The sequence below is a fragment of the Erythrolamprus reginae genome, chromosome Z (genome assembly GCF_031021105.1).
Source record: "Erythrolamprus reginae isolate rEryReg1 chromosome Z, rEryReg1.hap1, whole genome shotgun sequence".
Classification (NCBI taxonomy): Eukaryota; Metazoa; Chordata; class Lepidosauria; order Squamata; family Dipsadidae; genus Erythrolamprus; species Erythrolamprus reginae.
Window position 1 is genome coordinate 129,769,722 of NC_091963.1, and position 19,325 is coordinate 129,789,046.

At 39.7% G+C, this 19,325-nt stretch overlaps 1 protein-coding gene across 1 annotated transcript; it reads right to left on the reverse strand.

Moving 5' to 3' along the window:
* Positions 1-501: 501 nt before the first annotated feature.
* Positions 502-19,325, reverse strand: DHDH (dihydrodiol dehydrogenase). Its single transcript, XM_070728553.1, has 7 exons — positions 19,106-19,325; positions 12,598-12,709; positions 11,303-11,466; positions 3,540-3,792; positions 3,249-3,373; positions 1,827-1,977; positions 502-614 (listed from the first exon to the last, which is right to left on the reverse strand). The coding sequence occupies exons 1-7, from the start codon at positions 19,190-19,192 to the stop codon at positions 502-504; spliced, it is 1,005 nt and encodes a 334-aa protein (XP_070584654.1). The 5' UTR covers positions 19,193-19,325.

Sequence of the window (19,325 nt, forward strand, 5' to 3'; positions counted from 1 at the left end):
TCATCTCACAAGGTCTTCCATTATGGAAGATCACTGAAATCTTACATGAACCAAATAGAAGTTTACATTCTTAACACAGAGTTAGTGTAAAAATATTGCCCACTCTGCTTATTTTGGTGAGCAAGATTTAATCATCCCGAATCAAGTAATTGCAAGATGAAGACAATTGTTAACCTATCATTACCACAAAGACGCAATACAAGTTGATAATTTATTTCCCTGTGTTTGGATTACTTGCTCAACCTGCTTCCATGCCTCTAAGGAAGACCTAGAACCTGATTCCCCTGCTCTTAGTCTGTTTCGTAACCATTATACCACATTGGCTCTCTTTAAAAGCAGGTCATTTAAAGGTTCACATTCTGCCAACATTTTCATGGAGTTTATGCTTTTCAAGGCCAAAACTATGTTGCATATTCTGAACCAGACAGTTTTAAATTAACACAGTCATTGCACAGAGAGAACTTTTAGTGAAATTGAACATTTTATTGGGAGTTTTCAACATTACGAATCATGGTCCTGTTCGTAGATTACTCCCACCTGTTTTCGTGCTTCATCCATGATACAGGCAATTCTTTCACTCTCTTCTAATGGCATAATAGGACTTTCCTTCAACCCTGCATGTAAGATACAAGCTGAATCAGCAATAAATAAATTGGACCCTGACCAAAGGAGAAATCTACAGCTTTATTGCTGGAACTCCACTTCAATTTTGCATGGAAGCTATATGTTCTCTGTCCCTTTCCTAGAATTTAATTTTAGTGTGAAGAATAAAAGCTTTATCCTTCACTTCAAATGAGAACATCTTAATGCAGCAAAACCCACTTACTAGATATCTCACTTAACAGACATTTTGGACTCAATTGTCATAAGTCAAGGACTGCCTGTACTTAAAGAACAGTAAAGGTGTTGAATGGTTCTTCACAGTCTCCAAACTTTTAATATTAAATATTTCTAGAATGCAAGGAAATTTTTAAGTTACATTTCTGCAAAATAAAGAGTAGGAAAAATTAACAAAAATAGATTTAACTGGTTACTGGAAATTCTTGGAAATTGTTAGTTGTGCCAAAGAAGATGTTGCAAAATATTGACTTACTATGTAAAGAATTTACCTGGAGCCCATAAGCAACTCTACATACATAGCACGCACCCCAATTTGTAGGAAGATATATTTTATATACTTCTATAGCAGTGCTTCTCAACCTTTCTAATGCTATGACCCCTTAATACAGTTCCTTAGTGCCAATTCTTCCAACAGATCTTTAAGCTGATTGGCAAGAGGTCAGGGGGAACACTCCCCACCCCCCGTAAACACCTGATTGGTTGGATTGTAAAAATATGTTCCGAGATGGCAGAATAGAAGCTTTAGTTACTAACACCATTGGAAATTTGTCTTTTCCCATGGTCTTAGGCGATCCCTGTGAAATGGTTGTTCGACCCCCAAAGGGGTCCCGACCCCAAGGTTGAGAACCATTGTTCTATAGGTATAGATTATCTTTAGTGAGGTATTTGTTGACACCTACCGTGTTTCCCCCAAAAATAAGTCTTAAATTTTTTTGAACCCTGAAATAAGTGCTTGGCCTTTTTGCTGTGCACTCAGAAGCCTGATTGGGTTTATTATCAGAGGATGTCGCCTTATTTTGGGGAAAATGGTACAGTTTCACCAGAGATGTCACTAAGTAACAGCAGAGCTGAGAGTGAAATAAGCCAGATGCTAGAGATGCATTATTTTTAAAAAGGAATAGATGTGGACCAATCAAAGGAGAACTTTGGTTAAATAGACCTTCAGTCCCATCCAGGAGAAGTGAGGACCATCATCTCTTAATTACCATTTTCCAGACACTCTCGGACATGTTCAATCTGATACCGAAACCCAATATTGTGCTTAAAGAAGAGGGGCTCAGGCGAAGCTGACAACGGCCATTCCCACCGGTTCCCTTTGAGAAACATAACTGTAGGGCAGTTCATGTTTTCTGGGATCTAGGAAGAAAAAGCAGGATGGTTTTTCCAATGGCAAAATTGAAATCATGTCATATCCAGCCTGCACCAACAACAGGTTATTTGATTAATATCCACTGTGTTTGTATTGCAAATTAAAACAAAGTGTAAAAAACATTAGATTCACAATTATACACATACAACATAGGCTAATTAATGTATTAAGTAGGGGTGGAATTCAATTTTTTTTCCTACCGGTTCTTTGGGAGTGGCTTGGTGGGCATGGCAGGGGAAGGATACTGCAAAATCCATTCCCTCCCCGCCCCATGGGGAAAAGTGCAAAATCCCCATTCTCACCCCAATTTGGGGCCAGCCAGAGGTGGTGTTTGCTGGTTCTTCAAACTACTTAAAATTTCCACTACTGGTTCTCCAGAACCTGCTGCTATTAAACTATAACACAAAAACCATACAGCCCTACTAAGAATTATGTGCTCAATTTATCCATTGGTAACATGATGGTTAGTGTGAGAAGTAGATGCCCTTGTTTACTGGGCTGCTGAGATTCAGGGTGTAACTGATGCTTTATTCAAAGAATCTATATCTTGAAGCAGTAATTTTTCTGTTACTGTATATTAATTTACATTATAAAGCGGTTGATTCATGTAAAGTCATAATTGTCTGGCAAACTAAAATTGACTGTTCCCCAAATTCAATTAGTTAAACCAAGCAAAAAGCACATTATGATAAAATATGTGAACCTGCTAGCAGTAGTTAAAAATGGATAGATTGCTAAGGGCATCACAATAACATTGCTCTACATATCTCTGTAAGTGAGGCAAAATACTATCCCCGAATTTGTGACTGTAAGGCCAAAAAACAAACCAACACACAAAGACAGTGTGTCAAAATAGAGCCTATAATGGAGATTTTGTTGATTTACTGTCTGCGGCAAATGAAGAATATATATATATATATTCTTCATTTGCCGCTGTAAATATAGTTATTTAAATATATAAACTATATTTACAGCAGCACGAAGCTTACATTCAGATTTTATATTCTATGGTTTGTATTTTACCTGGATTCCTTTCTACTGAAATGTGATACGAATGTGCTGTATGATTGACAGAAAGTGAATGAGAGTGGGAGTGGGAGATAAACAGAGACCCATCACCAACTATCCACTCTTTAAGTCACTCATCTGTCTGCACTCAGTTCTCAGTTGTACTTGGTCCCATCTCCATAGCAGCACTTAGAATCGGACTCTGGTGAAGGACGTATTTGACTTCCAGTGTCCGTCCCTTAACAAATACCTTGATGATGCCTTCAGTTCCTCCAATAGTTGCCTCTCCTGGCAGATCGACCATCATGGTGAAATTAAGAATAGCCTGACGATTGTCTGAATAGTTGAGGATGATGGAAACGGTTTCGTCCACTCCTGAAAGGCATGGAAAAAAGGTTGCCTGCCCAAGCCATCTTCCTCAAGCCCGTTGGACTAGAAGACCTCCAAGGTCCCTCCAACTCTGTTATTCTGATAACCTTAAGAGCCCGCCAAGCCACTTTTAATTTAACTCCTTTACTGCAAGAGCAGCTCAAACTTTTACCTGTTTTATGCAGCAATCCCGAGGCCACAATCGATTGTGGCATTTCAGGCCCAAAAACCATAGAGGCGAACTGGATGCAGTAGCAGCCCAAATCCAGGATGACACCTCCGCCCAGTTTCTTTTCCAAGAGTCTTGGAATGTCGTCCATTCGAACAGCCAATTGAGCTCGGAGCACTTTTAAATTCCCAAGAGAGTTTTGACACACTGTGCTACGGATTTGTTCAGATACGGGGAAAAATCTGGTCCAGAAGCCCTTAAAAAGACCAAAGCCTGTCAGATTGGGGTGCATCCTTTACTTCGAAGGAAGTAGCATCGGATACAGATCTCCTTTTTTAATATATCTATATGCATATAACTGCATATAGAGTTTGTGTCTGTTTGTGTGTCTGTGTATAGATAGATAGATGATAGATAGATGGATAGATAGAGAGATATAGAGAGAGATATACAGTGGTCCCTCGATTTTCGCAGGTTCGAACTTCGCGAAACGGCTATGCCACGGTTTTCAAAAATATTAATTAAAAAATACTTTGCGGGGTTTTCCCCTATACCACGGTTTTTCCCACCCGATGACGTCATACGTCATCGCCAAAACTTTCGTCTGCCTTTAAAAAGCATTTTTTAAAATAAACTTTAATAAATAAACATGGTGAGTAATAATCTAAATGGTTGCTAAGGGAATGAGAAATTGCAGTTTAGGGGGTTAAAGTGTTAAGGGAAGGCTTGTGATACTGTTCATAGCCAAAAATAGTGTATTTACTTCCACATCTCTACTTCGCGGAAATTCGACTTTCGCGGGCGGTCTCGGAACGCATACCCCACGAAAATCGAGGGAACACTGTACATATATGTGTGTGCATTATCAAGTTTTTGTCCTTGAGGAGTACAAAGACCAAGCAAAACTTTGATCCCATCAGAAGCAAAATTCCAGTCCTTGACTTACAATAGCACTAAAAAAGGGGGGAGGCTATGGCCAGTCCTCACACTTACAACTATCCCAGCATCCCTATATTCACGTGAAAATTCAGGCTCTTGGCCCATATTAACAATGGTTGCAGCATCCTGGATTCATGTGTCTGCAATGTACAATCTTCCCAGATGGCTTTTGACAAGCAAAGTCAATAAAGAAAGCTGGATTCACTTAATGACTGAGTGATTCACTTAACAGTGGGCAAAGAAGATCATAAAATTGGGTGCAATTCATTTATAAGCTACCTTACTTAGCAACAGAAATTCTGGTCCAAATTGCTTGTAACTTGAGCTCTTCTGTGTTTCATAGAGGGAAATGACTTCTATTTCATATTTCTTAAAAATAAAAGAAAGACACCAACCAATAGGTTGCAAGATAAGAAACCATAAATTAAAAAGTCAGGGTATGCTGTCACAGGACTAGGATTCTTGTTAAAGGCAGTCCTCGATTTATGACTGCAATTGAACCCAAAATTTCTGTTGTTAACTGAGACAGTTGTTAAATGAGTTTTGCCCCATTTTACAACCTTTCCTGACATAATGGTTAAGTGAATCACTTCAGTTGTTAGGTTAGTAAATTTCGTAAATTACTCAAGACTCACTTATACCGCCAGGCATGGGGGAGTTGAGACACCTTTCCCCCAGGCTTCTTTATATTTCGTTTCGTGTTTGGAATGAATGTGCTGTTTGGTTTTTAAATATATGATAGGGTTTTACTGTATATGCTTCTTTTAATATTAGATTTGTTTTCATATAATATTGTTTTTAGTTGTTGTGAGCCGCCCCGAGTCTTCGGAGAGGGGCGGCATACAAATCTAATAAATAATAATAATAGTAACCTGGTTGTTAAGCTTCCCCACTGACGTTGCTTGTCAGGAAAATCATGTGAGGGTTACAGTCATAAATATGAGTCAGTTGCCAGACATCTGAATTTTGATCATGTAACCATAAGGTTGCTGCAGCAGTCATTAGTGTGAAAAACAATAAGTTACTTTCTCCAGTGATGTTGTAACTTTTAACTACCACTAAATGAACTCTTATAAGTTGAGGACTACCTGTACTTGATCTTTATGCATTTCTCAGCCTAAGTACTCTGCAGGGTTGATAAAAAGGATTAAAGAAGATGTGGGTTTGTCATAGAATTGCCTAGACAGCTTGCTGTGGAAACACACTCTTAGATACTTTATAACTGTGATGGTGAACCTATGACATGCATGTGACACGTGGAGCCATAGCGTACGGAACGTGAGACGTTGCCTTAAGTCAGCTCCAGTGCGCCAGCTGATTTTTGGCCTTGGGAAAGGCAGTTTTGCCCTCCGGAGGCTTTAAGGAAACTTCACTGAACCCCAGAGTACCAAAAAACCCCACCCAATAAGCAAACCAGAAGTTTGGAAAAATGCACTTCCGGATAGCCCATGGTGCTGTTTTTTTCGCACTCTGGGACTTCAGGAAGCTTCTTCGAAGACTCCAAAGTGCAAAAAAACAGTAAAATGGGCAAATTGGAAGTCTGTTTTCCGAACTTCCGTTTTCTCCTTTTTTTCACCATCCCAGACTTCAGTGAGGAATGTGCACAGTGAGATTGTGCGCATGCGCAGGGGCAGCGTGGGGGTGCGCATGCGTGAGGGGGTAGGGAATGGGTGTGGGCACTTGTGTGAGTGCTAGCACACACGCACACACACCCTTTTGGCACATGAACCAAAAAGCATCACCGCTCTATAGTATCAAGAAGCTTTCCTAACATACAGATAGAACCTGCCTTCCTGTAACACAGGGTGTCGTGAGGTGCTTGGATCTGGCCTTTTGGGGTTGCCATGGAAACAGCGAAGGACCGGCCTGCAGTGCCTCTACCAGCAACAACGGAGCTTGGGAGGGCCACGTGTGCCCCACGCAGCTTTATTTCACTGGCAGGGTGCTACCAAAACAAACTACTACTGGGGTTTTAATTTTAGTATTAACTATTAGATTTGTATTATATTGTTATTGTTGTTGTGAGCCGCCCCGAGTCCTCAGAAAGGGGCGGCATACAAATCTAATAAATAATAATAATTATTATTGTTGTTGTTGTTATTATTATTTTATTATTATTAATTAGATTTAATTAATATTGTTGTTATTATTATTATTATTATTATTATTATTATTATTATTATTAGCAAAAGTGGATCCCCCAACCAGCCCCACCTGGGCCAGCACAGATGCCCCCCCAAATGAGGGATGTTCAGGTGGCCCCACTCACCTTGGCCGTGCCATCTAGCCACCCCTGGTCAAACAACCCTGAGGCAGCTGTCAATGAAATCGAGTTTGACACCTCTTTGGTAATTTAAGACTATTATTTTGTATCCCTTTCTCTGGGCAATAGGGAAGATCTCCATCTTGATCAGTGTTTAAGTGCTGTTAACATTTGTTTCTCGTGTGTCTTTTTGTTCTTTGTGTGTTTTTCTGTTATTTGTTCCTCATGTGTCTTTTTTCAAGGCTAAATTCCCTCAGTTTCCCTTCCTGAGCTCCAGGGAACATAGGGAAGGGAAAAACCAACCTCACATAATTCAAATCAAATTAATCAACCACATTACAAGCTTGATTTATGTTCATTTGCATTATTTAATCATGTTTTCAGGAGAGTTGGATCACTGCGTCTCGATCTTGGCAACTTGAAAGAAGTGGGGAGTTCATCTCCTAACCTTCTCCCTCCGCCCCCACCAGCAGCAGCCAACATAGGATTTGAAGTCTACGGCGCATCTTAAAATCGCTAGGAAAAATCACCTTAAATTTTCAGTCATTCAAAAAGTGGAATGTGGGTTTTCAATCTCAGGAAGGGAGCATTTAAGGCTGGCATTTGTGTGGAAGAATGAGAGTGGGAAGAAGAACAGAAACTGAGTAGAGAGTGCAAAAACAGTATCAGTTTAAGATAATACACCTCCACCAATCCTACAAAAATAGCAGGTGGGGTGGGTTTAGCCTCATGGGATTGGTGAATTGCAGCCCAGGCAGGTAAAAAGGTGTGAATGCTGCCCTGAAAGTCACTTATAAAACCTGTTGGATTGCACACTGTACATGCCATTCTTGGAAAACCTCAAGCATTGACTTGTTTCTCTCAGAAGTTTGCCAATTTCCTGCCAGCTTGGTTAGGATTTTTGGGTCTGGGAGTGATCAAAGTATTAAAGATTTTGTCCTGAGTCAGAAAGAGAGAAAAAGATCCAAGACTCCCTTATTGCTGATCCTGGGAGCTTTGGGCCAAGGTAGAAGAAAAAGTGAGATGCTGATTGCTGATGCAATTTTTATGTTAATTAGGAAAGCCTCCTTTGGGAATTGCCCTTAATTGGAGAAAACCAGATGGTGTGGGATAAAAATGTAGGATTAGGAGCAGGGAGATGCAGACAAACCTTTTCTGATTCTTTCCTCCCTTTCTGACTATTTTGAGGCACATCCACATCAATGTCGTCTGGCAGGTCGCAGGGGAAGAACCTTCTCTGTGGCGACCCCGACTCTCTGGAACCAGCTCCCCCCGGAGATTAGAACTGCCCCCACCCTCCTTGCCTTCCGTAAACTCCTTAAAACTCCCCTCTGCCATCAGGCATGGGGGAATTGAGGCATTCCCCCTTCCCCCGGGCCTATACAATTTATGTATGGTATGTCTGTGTGTGTGTATGTCTGGTTTAAATTTATTAGATTTGTTGTGAATTGTTCTATTGTATGTTGTGAGCCGCCCCGAGTCTACGGAGAGGGACGGCATACAAATCTAATAAATAAATAAAATAAATAAAATAAATTTTAATCTTCTTCTTTCCATCACTGAATTAATTATCTTTCTCTGTTTTTTTTTAAATTTGATGTGGCCCACTGATTGTATGCATGATAGCTCATCCTTAAATTAAAACTAATGTTGAAGGAATCTCTACGGGGTGCTAATCTTATTAACAAAAGAAAACAAACAAAATAATTACCTATGATGGCACAGGTAAGTCCTCGACTTACAACAGTTCATCTGGTGACCATTCAGAATTACATCACTGAAAAAAAATGACTTATGACCATTTTTCACAGTTATGACCATTGCAACATTTCCCATGGTCATGTGATCAAAATTCAGCCAATTGGAAACTGATTCGAATTTATGACGATTGCAGTTTCCTGGGATCATGTGGTCACCTTTTGCAACTTGCTGACAAGCAAAGTCAATAGGTAAAGTTTCAGTTTTATTTAACCACTGTGTGGCTAACTTGACAACTGCAATGATTCACTTAACAACTCTGTCAAGAAAAATCATAAAACGGGGCAAAACTCATTTAAGAAATGTCTTGCGTAGCAGCAGAAAGTTTGGGCTCACAAATCGAGGATTACTGGTACAGTATTTATGACACTACAGAACTTTAAAAAAGTAATAATCCCCATTTTTAAAAGGAAGAAGAAGACTCTGAAAATGTTGTTAGGTGTACTACAATCCCAAACATTATTATTATTATTATTATTATTTATTAGATTTGTATGCTGCCCCTCTCCGAAGACTAAACATGGATTTAGATTGATTGAAAAAAGTATTGCTTACTCCTTTGATGACAAAAATAATAATTGAAAAATCTACAGTATAGCAACAATAATTTGCTATGGATGGATATAGATTTTTATTCTAGCATTATATGGAGATTACTACCTCATGCCTATAAAACCCACAGTTCTTGATATCTTGAAAGATCCTGCAACTGCGTGTTAATCCTAATCATAATGACAATGAGAATCCTGCCAATACTGGGCCGAAATATGAGAATAAAAGAACAAGGGTAAAGTATGAAACATTGATACATCAAATAATTATGTATTGTTTTTAAAAATTCTATGTGTTTTTGTTGTTTTGTTCTTGTTATGTCTTTGTTCTGTTTTTACTTTTCTGTATTGTTTGTTTTAAAGTACAGTGATATCTCCTCTTATGAACTTAATTGGTTCTGGGACGAGTTTTGTAAGGTGAAAAGTTTGTAAGACGAAACAATGTTTCCCATAGGAATCAATGGAAAAGCGATTAATGCATGCAAGGCCAAAACTCACCCCTTTTACCAGCCGAAGCAGCCATTTTTGTGCTGCTGGGAGTCCCTTGAGGCTCCCCTCCATGGGAAACCCCACCTCCGGACTTCCGTGTTTTTGTGATGCTGCAGGGGAATCCCAGCAGCGCAAAAATGGGTGCTTCACTGGCAACAGAAGTCCAGAGGCGGGGCATCCCAGTGGCGGTGGCTTGGGTTTGTAAGGTGAAAATAGTTTGGAAGAAGAGGCAATAAAATCTTAAACCCCGGGTTTGTATCTTGAAAAGTTTGTATGACGAGGGGTTTGTAAGGTGACGTATCACTGCATATAATTCAATAAAAATTACTTTTTTAAAAAAAGAACAAGGCCAAACCAGAAGCTTAATATTACACCTGGCATCTCCAATAACAAAGCAATCATAACCATTTCCCCTACCCACCTTGCCACCATGATTCAAATGCATTCCCTGTCTTATGACCACAATTGAGCCAAAAACTCCTATTGTTAAGTGGAACAGTTGTTAAGTGGATTTTTCCCCATTTTGCAATCTTTCTTGTAACAGTTGTTAAGTAAATCACTGCAGTTGGTAAGTTGGTAACATGGATGTTAAGCACATCTGGCTTCCCCATTGACAGACCAAACTTTCTGTTTGTCGGAAGTTAGCAAAAGATGATCACATGACCCTAGGACCCTACAAATGTCATAAAGATGAGTCAATTGCCAAGAGGCCATTGAGGACCATAGACGTTTGGAAACACAGAAGTGTATCAAATAATATGGGGGCAATATGCTGGCTCTGTTATAAAGTGCTATTGCTAACATGTTGTAAACTGCCCTGAGTCTAAGGAGAAGGGCGGCATAAAAATTGGATGAAGGAAGGAAGGAAGGAAGGAAGGAAGGAAGGAAGGAAGGAAGGAAGGAAGGAAGGAAGGAAGGAAGGAAGGAAGGAATAAATAAATATAGCTCATTTTATTTTATTCTTCATTTCTGTATTCATGTTTGATTTCAGTACAGGTAATAATCCTCGAATAACAACCACAACTGTTGCAAAGTGAGACAAGTGTTGAGATTTGCCCTTGCAGTTATTAAGTTAGTAACATGATTGTTAAGTGAATCTGGCTTCCCCATTGGCTTTGCTCATCAGGAGGTCATTCATGTGGCCTTGAAATACTGCAAGCATCATAAATGTGAGTCAAGCATCTGCTGCAAAGTTTGTAAGTGTGAAAAATGGTCGTAAGCCACTTTTTTCAGTGCTGTTGTAACTTTGGTCACTAAATGAATTGTTGTAAGTCAAGGACTACCTGTATTTTACAAATGTGCTTTCGAAATGTAATATAACACATGTTTAGCTTTATAAAATAAACTGGCTAATTTCTTGGTGTGAACCCAAAGACATACAGCGAAATCTCCTGTTCTCACAACTGTTTTTAATTATTTGTGCAGCAACAAAACAAGCCTTTTAAAATTGGGGCAGGGAAGAAAGTTGGGTGACTGGTACTAAGAATAATAAATCCCTCCCCAATTGCTCTCTATCTAAATAAAATAGAGTGTGATTTCCAATTTATAACTAGTGGGGGGGTTTTTTAAGTTTAGTTTCTTTACAATCATAAAGGGCCAAAAAAAATACTTGAGTCTAGACTTTTCGTGCACTTTTGATGGCTTCCAATCTATTGTGCGGGTGAATTCACACCATGTGCTAAAAATAAAATTCAAAGAAACCCCGTATGAGCGTAGCATGTGTGAATCCAGCAAGAGCTCAATTCCTAAACGGTGACATTCCCTACCTCCATGAGGAAGACGTCATTTTCTTTAGCTGTTCGTATCATCTCCCGTACTTCACGGGCATTCATGCCCATGGGTTTTTCACAGAGAACGTTCTTCTTAGCCCGCAGGAAAAGGGTGGTTTGACCAAGATGTTGAGTGTTGAGAGAACCCACATAGATCACCTCTGGTGGGGAAAGCAGAAGACATCAAATGAACAGAAAATGGAAAAGAAGTAGAAGGGGATATCACAATTTCATTGAAGCCTGGGAATCTTCTTATGTGCCTTCCTTCCGGGGGTCAACTGCTGGGGGTTCGGGATAGGAGCGGATTCCTATTACTGCCACTACTGATGCACTGCATGTGTAGCTTTGATTATTTGCCATGCATACGCATGCGTCTTAGCGTGCTTTTGATTCTGGGCATGCACAGGAAATAAAATCTCGTGAAGGGTCACACGTGCACATGAAATTTCAGTGACAAAATCTCTCTGGGACGCTGTTCTGCCGGGCTCTCTGATAGGAGCCTCCCGAAAATTCAAGGATACAAATTTCAGACACACACAGATTTGAAAATTCAAAACAATGTTCTTTATCACAAAAGTCAAAATAAACTAAGCACTCTTTTTGTATTGCAAAGGGCACTCTTCCCAAAACAACCAGGTAGTCTGTACAATTTCCCTTAAGCAGTCATTAAGTACTTAGCCAGCAGCTGTGGAGAAAACTTCACACCCCTTCTTCTTCCAACAAAGGGAGACACACACACACACACACTGCTCTGCTTTGGTTTCAAAGTCGTGAAAAAGCAACAAAGTCCAGCACACAAGATTCCTGACGAAACTGCAACAGATATTCTTCCACAATGGCCAAACCCACATGCTGCTATTTATAGCAGCAGCCCTAATTACTGGAGCCCCACCCAAACACAGGTGGCCTCCCTTATTTCCTGTAATATGCTCTTACTTGGTCTCTTCTACGCATAATTCTGCGCTTGCGTGGGTCCAAAATGTCATCATCTGAAGCTATAGAAGATAAGGAAGATTGACTGTCTCGGCTGTGTGCCAAGCCCTCCTCTGCTGAGTCACTCCCACCTTCTTCTTCATCTGAGGAAACTAAACTCTGAACTGATTCTGTCGGCAATAACACAGGCCTGTGACATGTTGAATTTTCCCCTGCATCCACTTCCCCATTCCCTGGGGCAGGAGCTTGGCCAGAGCCAACCACAACAGACGCACACGTGTGCAAGCTAAACAAAGCATCTACCAGTGTTCCTCATTGCTATTGTTTTGGAACTTATTTTCTGTCCCATTTCAGCTTACCCACATCAGGATCCTGTGCAAGTTCCTCATAAGAGCCATAGGCCCTGCAAATGCCATGCAGTTTGGCATATTTCTGGGCACGCTCAAGATTGCTAGAAGCAATAGCAACTATCTGGGGGAAAAAAAGAAAAGAAGTAGCCAAGTTACCGGTAAATAAAGTTGAACATTATATTTAAAAAAACATTAGCCCTCTTGGTACTCCAAGGATGGGATTAAGGATGATGAGTTTTCAATTCATCCTTGCACTTGACCAAAAGGGAATATGCCTTCAGTTCTAGGCCCTCAGCAGTCAGGATTCAGACCCAGCTGCAGCACAGAAACTGCTTTGATTCAGTTGATGGATGATCTCTGGCGGGCCTGGGATAGGGGCTTATCCTCTATCCTGGTGCTCCTTGACCTCTCAGCGGCTTTCAATACCATTGACCATGGTACCCTTCTGCGCCGTCTGGAAGGGTTGGGAGTGGGGGGCACAGTGTTAGTAGGGGGTCAGAGGTCGGCTCCTAGGTCCCTCCCTTGTGGAGTTCCTCAGGGGTCGGTCCTCTCCCCCCGGTGTGTAATATCTACATGAAACCCTCCTTGCCTTTCGTAAGAACGTGAAAAGTTATTTTTGCCGCTAGGCTTGGAGTCATTAGATCCCATCTTGGTTTATCTTTGAGTGAATGATTTTTTATATTTAACTCTTATAATGTTTTAGATTAACTATTTAATTAATTGGATCCAATTGTATTTTGTACATTGTTTTATTGTTGAAATGTTGTGAACTGCCCAAGTCCACGGAGAGGGGCGGCATACAAATCCAATAAATAAATAAATAAAATAAATACGCATCGTAGGAATTGTGTAGTTGCATTATAGTATAAATGTAGGAAACAGCCATTGAGGAGGATAAAAGTTTGGAAGCATAGAAGTGTATCAAATGATAGATATAGCTCATTTTATTTTAATTTATTTTATAGCTCATTTTATTTTTAATTTTAGCATTCGTACAGGTAATCTTCCAGTAACAACCACAACTAAGTCCAAAATTTCTGGTGCAAAATGAGATAGCTGTTAAGTAAACTTTGTGCTCTTTCTTGCCGCAGTTCTTAAGTGAATCACTGCAGTCATTAAGTTAGTAACGTGGTTATTAAGTTAATGTGGCTTCCCCTTTTTTTTTGCTTGAGGTCAAGAAAGATGACCACATGACCCTGGGACACTGTAAAATATCATAAATATGAGTCAATTGGCAAGCATCTGGATTTTTATCATGAGACTCTGAGGATGCTATAACAGTCATATGTGTGAAAAATGGTTATAACTTTTTTCAGTGCCATTGTAACTTTGAACAGTCACTAACATCTGAGTATTGCATTGGCAGTTCTGTGTTAGCAAAAACTTCAGAAGAGAAGGATTTAGGGGTAGTGATTTCTGACAGTCTCAAAATGGGTGAGCAGTGTGGTCGGGCGGTAGGAAAAGCAAGTAGGATGCTTGGCTGCATAGCTAGAGGTATAACAAGCAGGAAGAGGGAGATTGTGATAATAATAATAATAATAATAATTTATTAGATTTGTATGCCGCCCCTCTCCGAAGACTCGGGGCGGCTCACAACAAGCGATAAAACAATATTGTACAGGCACAAACCTAATATTAAGAAAAAACTAAAAACCCTATCAATTTAAAAACCAAACAGCACATACATACCAAACATAAATTATAATAAGCCTGGGGGAAAGGTGTCTCAAATCCCCCATGCCTGGCGGTATAGATGGGTCTTAAGTAGTTTACGGAAGACAAGGAGGGTGGGAGCAGTTCTAATCCCCTTATATAGAGCGCTGGTGAGACCACATTTGGAGTACTGTGTTCAGTTCTGGAGACCTCACCTACAAAAAGATATTGACACAATTGAACGGGTCCAAACACGGGCTACAAGAATGGTGGAAGGTCTTAAGTATAAAACGTATCAGGAAAGACTTAATGAACTCAATCTGTATAGTCTGGAAGACAGAAGGAATAGGGGGGACATGATCGAAACATTTAAATATGTTAAAGGGTTAAATAAGGTTCAGGAGGGAAGTGTTTTTAATAGGAAAGTGAACACAAGAACAAGGGGACACAATCTGAAGTTAGTTGGGGGAAAGATCAAAGGCAACATGAGAAAATATTATTTTACTGAAAGAGTAGTAGATCCTTGGAACAAACTTCCAGCAGACGTGGTAGATAAATCCACAGTAACTGAATTTAAACATGCCTGGGATAAACATATATCCATCCTAAGATAAAATACAGAAAATAGTATAAGGGCAGACTAGATGGACCATGAGGTCTTTTTCTGCCGTCAGACTTCTATGTTTCTATGTTTCTAAGTGAACTGTTGTTAGTCAAGGACTACCTGTATTCAAGTACAGGTAGTCCTCCATTTAAAGAGTTTGTTTAAGCAATCCCAACCACACCACCCATTTGCTCTTCCCACTGAAGTTAATCAGAAGTGGTCCAAATTATTATAGATGGTCTTGCTGCAATCAAATTAGTTAGTTAACTCATTTTCCCCCCTAAGGTAAAGGAAAATCGTCGGTTGGCGGGCCCCAGGGGGAGAGCCTTCTCTGTGGCGGCACCGACTCTCTGGAACCAACTCCCCCCGGAGATCAGAACTGCCCCTACTCTTCCTGCCTTCCGTAAACTCCTCAAAACCCACCTTTGCCGTCAGGCATGGGGAAACTAAACATCTTCCCCTGGGCACGTTGAATTTATATATGGTATGCTTGTGTGTGTGTATGTTAGTATAGGGTTTTTTCTTAAATTTATAATATTTTAATTAAATTGGATTATGTATTGGATTGTCTTTTCACTTGTTGTGAGCCGCCCCGAGTTTTCGGAGAGGGGCGGCATACAAATCCAAATAATAAATAAAAATAAATAATAAAAATAATCTGGGATGGCAAATCAATTTGTTTTTGTTTTTCTTAGACAATCTGATATAGGAGTGGTGTGATAACTTGATAATTAGCACTGTCACAGCTTTTTGGTTTATTTTATTTTAATGAGATTACTAACTGATCTTGAAAGTGATGAGGTTATCTCTTGCTAGCTCTCCAGAAAAAACAGAGGCATTAGGTAGCTTCTCAGAAAGATTCAGTGATTTTTTTAAAATCACAAAGAGAGAATAGTATTGTTTAAAGATAAAGAAGTAAGTACCCTAACAAATGGGAAAATAAAGAAATAAGTATAAATTGGGAAAATAGTGTAATATAGATTGAAACATTAAAAATATACTATAATTATTTTGAGCACATTAAAGTTTTAAATTGGAAGAGAAAAGGGCTGTATATGTAATTGTATTATTACTGTGGACACTGTGTGAAAAATATGTTAACCCAGTCATTGTCCACATAAAAAAGTTGGTTATTAAAGAAAAACTGCAAATAAAACATAGAAAGAAAGAAAGAAAGAAAGAAAGAAAGAAAGAAAGACAATAATAGGATGAGAAATTTTAGCTGATGTTAGCATAGTGCAATCTTGGAATATTGTCTTAATTGATTGCTGAGGGAAGTTTTGACACAATTATTGTACTGATTTTAAAAAAAAATCAAAGTAATGAAAGACCAGGAGGCAACATGGTGTTGTATTAGAGGTATGAAGAGCATTATAGACTGTTCTATCACTTCCTTCTAATTCTTCCCATCAGTCTATAATCCACAAGAATGCTAGACTTGAATAGGTTTGGTTTTGGAGGAAGGGAGTGGCACCCCAATTGTACAAGTTTTTAAAATTTGTTTTCTCAATAATTTCTGGATTTCTGCAAACCTCAGGAGGATTTCTGGATGGAGCCATGGTGGAGTGGTGGTTAGAATGCAGTAATAAAGACTACTTCTGATGGCTGCCAATTGACTGCAGTTTGAGTCTCACCAGGCTCAAGGTTGACTCAACCTTCCATCCTCCAAGCAAGGGTTGGTTCCACTTACCTTCGCCACTGGTTCACATTGCAACATTTCGTGCATGCGCACATTCCCTCATGCAAATTCATTTCTGTGCATGCTCAGAAGATGGTTTCAGCCCGAAACACAGCTGAGGAGCTGGTCAGCTGTGCTTCGGATGAAAAAAATAAAGGTGAGTATTAACCGGGGGGCGGGCAGGAGGGCTTTTTTCAAAGCAGAGGACTAGGAGAATAGCATTTAGAGTTAACATTTAGGCTTATTATTATTTTTATTTTTATTATTATTTATTAGATTTGTATGCCGCCCCTTTCCGTGGACTCGAGGCGGCTCACAACACAATAAAACAATTCATAACAAATCTAATAATATACAATTTAAAATTTAAAATAGTTAAAAAACCCATTTTTAAGCAGACATACCTACAAACATATCATACATAAATTATATAGGCCCGGGGGAGATGTTTCAATTCCCCCATGCCTGACAACAAAGGTGGGTTTTGAGAAGTTTACGAAAGGCATATACGGCTTTTACAGTCCTCTCTAAGAGGTTTACAGAGTCAGCATATCACTCCCAACGATATAAATCCTCATTTTACCCACCTGGGAAGGATGGAAGGCTGAGTTCAACCTTGAGCCTGGTGAGATATGAACTGGTGAACTACAGCCAGCAGTCAGCAGAAGCAGCTTGCAGTACTGCACTCTAACCACTGCGCCACCATGGATCATCCAAACACCGAAAAAATTGCCAAAAATGAAAGGAAAAAAAGGATGGCAACGTGCACAGACCAGCACAGACAGAAACGGATCCATGATGATGTCATCTTCATGTCACCCTTGGGTTGCTAATGGTTCAGGCAATCTGGTCCAAAAGGGGAAAAACCCACTGCTGCTTCCGAGGTGGGTAAAATGAGAACCCAGATTGTTGGGGGAAATATGCTGACTCTGTAAACTGGTTAGACAGGGCTGTAAAAGCACTGTGGAGCGGTATATAAGTCTAAGTGCTATTGTTATTTATTTATTTATTAGATTTGTATGCCGCCCCTCTCCATAGACTCAGGGCAGCTAGCAACAATAATAAGACAATATAAACAAATCTAATATTTAAGTTTAAGTTTAATTTTAAAACTCTAATTTAAGAAACCAATCATACATACAGACATACCAAGCATAAATTTTATAAGCCTAGAGGGAAGGGAATATCTCAATTCCCCCATGCCTGACGACAGAGGTGGGTTTTAAGGAGCTTACGAAAGGCAAGGAGGGTGGGGGCAACTCTGATCTCTGGGGGGAGTTGGTTCCAGAGGGTCGGGGCCGCCACAGAGAAGGCTCTTCCCCTGGGTCCCGCCAGACGGCATTGTTTAGTCAACGGGACCCGGAGAAGGCCAACTCTGTGGGACCTAACTGGTCGCTGGGATTCGTGTGGCAGAAGGTGGTCCTGGAGTTACATTTGGACAATGTCAACTGTAATAGATTTGCTCCTAGCTGGACTAGCGAACAGTGGAATTTCAGTGCTAGGGAAACCCAGCATATTCAACCAGGTCAACACATCAGCCCTTTTCTAGGTGTAGCATATTGCACTCACACAAGTCTCTTAAGGAGACCCAGAAAACTACCAATGTACAAATACTGATATAAGAGGCCACTGACAGCTATTAAGAGCAGTCAGGAGAGAGTCCGGAGGTGGTGGACTCATGGTTGTTGATTCTGTTTAGGAAGCAGGAATACAGCATTGAAAAATGAAAATGGGAGAGACTGCCATATATAAAATGGAGACCGCCAATCATATTTATGCAGTTCCGTCAACCCTGGTTGAATACTGCAATCCCAGATTTCTGGCAAGGCTTCTTTCACGCTTGCTTTAAGTACCCAGAGACTGAATTTGGGACTTTTTAAATGGAAAGTACATCCTACTACACAAATACAACTCATCAAAGTCTTTATATTAAATCCAGCTATTTGTCTAGTTTGCTAGTCTACTTTATCCGACAGAGGCTCGCTATTCTTCAAGAAAAGTCTTCTTATGTTTGTTTTAGAAGTATATTAGAATTAGTTTATATATGAAGAATTATTATGAGAAGAATTTTGAATTTATATTAGAATTAGTTTTAAATATGAAAAGTTTTAAATATGAAAAATTATAATGAGAAGGTTAGCAAATTATTTCTTAACATTTACAATAATGAATTGTATTTAAATATGTATTCTTTTTTCTGTATTCAAATTTATACTTTTGAGATAAGCGGGGAAAATACAACCCCACTTTTATGTTAAATGTATGTGTGTCTGTTCGTCTATTTTATGAAAATTAATAAAAATAATGAAAAAAAAGAAAAGTCTTCTTTATTTTCTGTTGCCAGCAATTAAAATAAAAACAAGAGAAAAAAAGATTCTCCTTGGCAAAACTATAGATACTTTTTTTAAAAAAACAATCCCCTCCAGTCTCAAGTTATGTCTTATTTTAAGCTTTTCTGGTTACATTTCCAACATTGGACAACTTTTTAAGATGCACCAGTTTTTTTCAGAAGAAAACCAACAACCCTCTCCCCATAGCAGAACACTCACACACTCTCACATATTCTCAGCATGGGATACAACCTTGTGATCTGCTGGCAGAGTTTTCAAGGCCACAATGAAGTCATGGGAAATTTTCCCAGCAGAGCAGATTCCCCAGGAGAGAGGCATGGAAGATTTTGGGTGTCTTGATGGCTGACGAAAGAGAAACGATACTATTTTGCCTGTATGAAGAATCTGGATCGGCAGCTGCCTACATTTATGAACCTATGGCTTGAAAAAGGGGCAGGGTAGCTCTGGGGCT